Genomic DNA, 4,425 nt, shown 5'->3' with positions numbered 1-4,425 from the left:
TGACGACTCATTGATACGTGACGACCATCGGGGCGGAATGTGTCTCGCAGTGTCAGGGAAGGTACCTAACGACTGTTGGGTACTAGACAACTCATTGATACGTGATGACCTTCAAGGTGGAGCGTGACACGCAAAGTCAAGGAAGGTACCTGATGACCGCTGAGTCCCTAACGATCCCTTAGTACCTGACGACCCATTGATACATGATGACTGTCAAGGCGGAATGCGTCGCTTAGTGTTAGGGAAGGTACTTGATGACCCATTGGTACTTGATGACCTATTGATATGTGACGATCATTAGAGCAGAGCACGTCGCGTAGTGTCAGGGAAGGTACCTAACGACCGCTAGGTCCCTGACAACCCCCTAGTACTTGACGACCCATTGATACATGACGATTGTCAGGGCAGAGCGCGTGGGGCGGTGTTAGGGAAGATACTTGATGACCGTTGGGTACCTGGTGACCCCTTGGTACCTAATGACCCATCGATACATGATGACCGTCAGGGCGAAGCGTGTTGTGTAGTGTCAAGGAAGGTGCCTGACAATCGTTGGGTACCTGACAACTTATTGATATGCAATGACCGTCAGGGCGAAGCGTGTGGTGTGGTTGTCAGGGAAGGTACCTGACGATCGCTGGGTCCCTAATGACCCTTTGGGACTTGACGACCCATTGATACATGACAATTGTTAGGGCACAATGTGGCGCATGGTGTCACGCTCCCTTTGTGACTGACGATACTTTTGGTGACCGAAGATTCTTTTGGTAAGCTCATAATGCTTTTGGTGACCGAAGACTCTAGGATGTTAGAAAATATTTTTAATTAGTAAAAATATTCCCTATCACAATGTAACAATTAGATTTTCAAAATATATAGACCTGTTAATTTTTTAAGTGAGAGTTGTAGTTTTAGACTACAACAAAATTTGTAGCCAAAATTTTGTCCTTTTACATTTAAAAAAAGAGAATTTATTTGTATGTAATGTAACATAAGTTCCTCCTTTTCATAATCAGTTTTTTATAATTTTAATTTTTTTTTAGTAATCAGATTGGTAAATAGATTGATAAATAGCTTGACTGTTATTGTCAGAGCGGATGTTGAAACCCTTTCTCAACAGAAAAAGAAAAAAGAAAAAAAGATTGGTAAATAGAAATTAGAATTACATAGTGGATAATGAATATAAAAGGGTTCGTCGACTTTACTCCTGGTATCAGCAAGTACTAAGTAACTACAGTGAAATATTATCCGTCTCTCCTTAAACCCTGTCTGGTCTCCTTAAACCCTAATCGTGGAAACTCGTCTCCTCTCTCTCAGCGACCCTAAATTTAGGAATTTACAAACGGTAAAGCTCTCATCTTCTTCAAATTACAATCTTCGAACCCCACGATTTCATCCACTTTCCTCTGTTAATTTGGTGTATTATCATTGATTGTTGATTATCGACAGAGAAAATGCCGGTTCGGATCCGATTGGCTCGGTTCGGATGCAAAAACAAACCCTTTTACCGGGTCATGGCTGCCGATAGCAGATCTCCTCGTGATGGCAAGCACCTCGAAGTCTTAGGCTACTACAATCCCTTGCCAGGTACATTTCTTTGAGTTACTTTCATTTTAAAGTGAATGTTAAATTTCTTTTTTTGTTGGTATTTTTGTCATATGATTAACAACTAAACTAACTTATCTCTATAATTTCTTTATGCCCTTTAACAAAGATTAGATTTTTTTGGTTGCAAATCTTACTTCCATATGGAATGTCATGTGGGTTTTGATACAAAGTATTGGTTTTTTTTTTTGTTGAGTAAATTTGGGAAAACATATGGGACTGAAATGTTAGTGGCACCACAAAAAAAAAAAAAAAACCCTGTACTCAGCTGAGCATAGTATGGCTGTTGGGCTTAGAAAGGTTGGATTTTTAGTTCTCTGAAACCAAGAATAAGACAAATTTTAAAATTTTAAGATTTGTAATTCTATTTTATGCGCGATAGGTTATTTCTAGAACTGTTTTGTTGCATCCTCGGCCTTGCAAATGATGATGGCGTCTATTCAGATGCGTGCTAACAGCTTTGACAACAATGAAATGCTTGGAAATGTTATTGTCTGCTAAATTTTCATCCAACCCATTACATGACAGTTCATAATCCATGTGTACATTTTGTTACATGACCTATTTAATAGTCATGTGACATGCTTAAATGATTTAATGATTTATGCGATTTAATATATGTGGATGGTTATATGAAACGCCACATAATAAGTTGGAGTAGATTCCTCCAATCTAGTTTGGAGGAAATCTTTGTTCTTTCCTTTCAATCCTCGTGGTAACCAATAGAGGCTCACTGTATTGTTGCCGAGGAATTGTTGCAACCTAGAAAAGAAATATATTTAGACTTTTGAATCTTAAAACCTTGATATCTTTTAAGAAAGAAAAATTGAAATAATTGGATTGGTAAATTTTTATTTCATTATGATACAAAAGCAACAAAGAAGATTAACTCAAGTTTGTGTTTCTTTTTTGTAGGCCAAGATGGTGGCAAACGAATGGGTCTTAATTTTGAAAGGGTGAAGTAAGTAGTTTTCTTCAAATTGTAGTGCTTTCTTACTTTCAATTGACATGCTTTGAATTCTTAGTGAAAAGTAGCTTTTGAACATGTTAACCTGATCAAAAGTTGCCTCACACAGTTGATAGACCATCTTTATTGTATAGCCATCAACTATTTTTCCATGGTTCAACTCTTGAGGGTTGGTTTTTTAAGAAATTGCAATTAGGGGCAATGTCTCTTCAACTGTTGATATCAAGATGGTTTCTGATGGATTCTCCTAAGATGCACTTTGAATCTTTTGTTTAGTATCTAAGCTACTTATGCAAACACTATAACTTCAGGATTGAGTTGGTTAGGCCAAGGCCTGGTCTTTACATTTTTCACGGGAAAATTTTGGGGCTATCCTGATGATCACTTGTAAGACAGCTGGAACCTTGTATAGTTTTTATATTGCTCTATACCAGATGAGCTTCTGCTTAATGTGAAATTCCCTAGTCCTAGATTGAATAGTTACCTATTTTTGCAATGCCCTAGAAAAGGCTTAGATGTTATCCTTTTCTTTTTTTTTTGCCCTGTTTATATATATACATATATTACAACTTGGCTGCTTTGAAGTGGAATAAACTTTAATTTATTTGAAGTTTAAAATTTGAAACTTTTCTACTTTGGATATTTATTTGTTCTGCATTTCTGGATCAGAATTGAAGGATTTAAACATGCTGGATGTTTTGTCAACTATGAAAGTGTTTCTATTTGAGTAAAATATCTAAGCAATTGCCCCTATCCGTGCTTTTTGGTTGAATGTGACAAAGGCCCCTCGTATTTAATTCTTTTTTTTGAATTACACATGCTGTCTGCAGATATTGGCTATCTGTTGGGGCTCAACCCTCAGAACCTGTGCAGCGCATACTTTTCAGAGCAGGGGTACTTCCTCCTCCGCCAATGATGGCAATGGGACGTAAAGGTGGGCCACGTGACACACGTCCTGTTGATCCTATGACTGGTCGCATCTTGAACCTTGAGAAGCCACTTAATGCTGACCAGGCAAAGGACTCTGAAGGTGATGTAGATGGTGAAGAAGGCGCAAGTACATCATGAAATTCTTCATTGCTGTTTTTAAGATTTTCTTCTTATACTTGTCTCTTTTATCTCTTTTTAGGGGGAGGGGGGTATCCAGGGTCTCAAGAATCTTTGTTTCTACTCGGATATCCTCCAGAGAAGCAGCCTGGTCTTGCTTAACTTTCAAGTTTGGGCAATAAGTCTCATCTTTTCTGGGAAGGCAGCAGCTTGTGTTGTGATATTGGTACTTTGCTGCATCACAGATAGGGTTGAATCATGAATGTAGATGTACTTGATGTGGTTTTTTGTGTGTGTGTGTGTGTGTGTTCCGAAATTCCCAGCCAAGTTTGCCCCTCCTTGAACTACACACAAGTAGTTTCATTGAGAATGATTTGAGAGCAAAGTATCCAAGAATAATTGACTTCCTTGCAGATATCCTCTTTGTGGGAAGCTGATTTGTGGTTCTGTGAATGTAATGTTTAGGATACTACTCTCCAATTTATGAGAATGCTCTCTGTTTTGTTCAAACTTAAAAAGTTGTAAAACATGTGTAAAGAAGTTTTTGAGGACAGACCTTTATGATTAAGGTTTTACCTTAGGTTGAGGCCGATTGGGCCATCGTTCTAGTGGATGGTCCATAGCATTATTAACTTTTAATAATTTTAAAAAAAATTGTTTGGATAAAAACTTAGACATGGTTTATCCATGTGATTAAAGGCTAGTAATAAAAAAATAAAAAAAAATCAAATTTAGTTTGTGTGGTTTTTTTTTTTAATATTTATTTTTAAATTCATAAAAATAAGTGAATTCTAATTAACTTAATGAGT

General features: G+C 37.3%; 1 protein-coding gene across 1 annotated transcript; it reads left to right on the top strand.

The window, feature by feature from the left end:
* Window positions 1-1,092: 1,092 nt before the first annotated feature.
* On the top strand, window positions 1,093-4,134 carry LOC142606711 (small ribosomal subunit protein bS16m/bS16c-like). The gene is made up of 5 exons (XM_075778046.1): window positions 1,093-1,342; window positions 1,447-1,584; window positions 2,518-2,563; window positions 3,400-3,599; window positions 3,699-4,134. The coding sequence occupies exons 2-5, from the start codon at window positions 1,452-1,454 to the stop codon at window positions 3,776-3,778; spliced, it is 459 nt and encodes a 152-aa protein (XP_075634161.1). The 5' UTR covers window positions 1,093-1,342; window positions 1,447-1,451; the 3' UTR covers window positions 3,779-4,134.
* Window positions 4,135-4,425: the final 291 nt, after the last annotated feature.

Source organism: Castanea sativa, chromosome 8 (assembly GCF_040712315.1).
Source record: "Castanea sativa cultivar Marrone di Chiusa Pesio chromosome 8, ASM4071231v1".
Lineage (NCBI taxonomy): Eukaryota > Viridiplantae > Streptophyta > Magnoliopsida > Fagales > Fagaceae > Castanea > Castanea sativa.
This window is presented reverse-complemented; position numbering and strand designations above follow the sequence as displayed.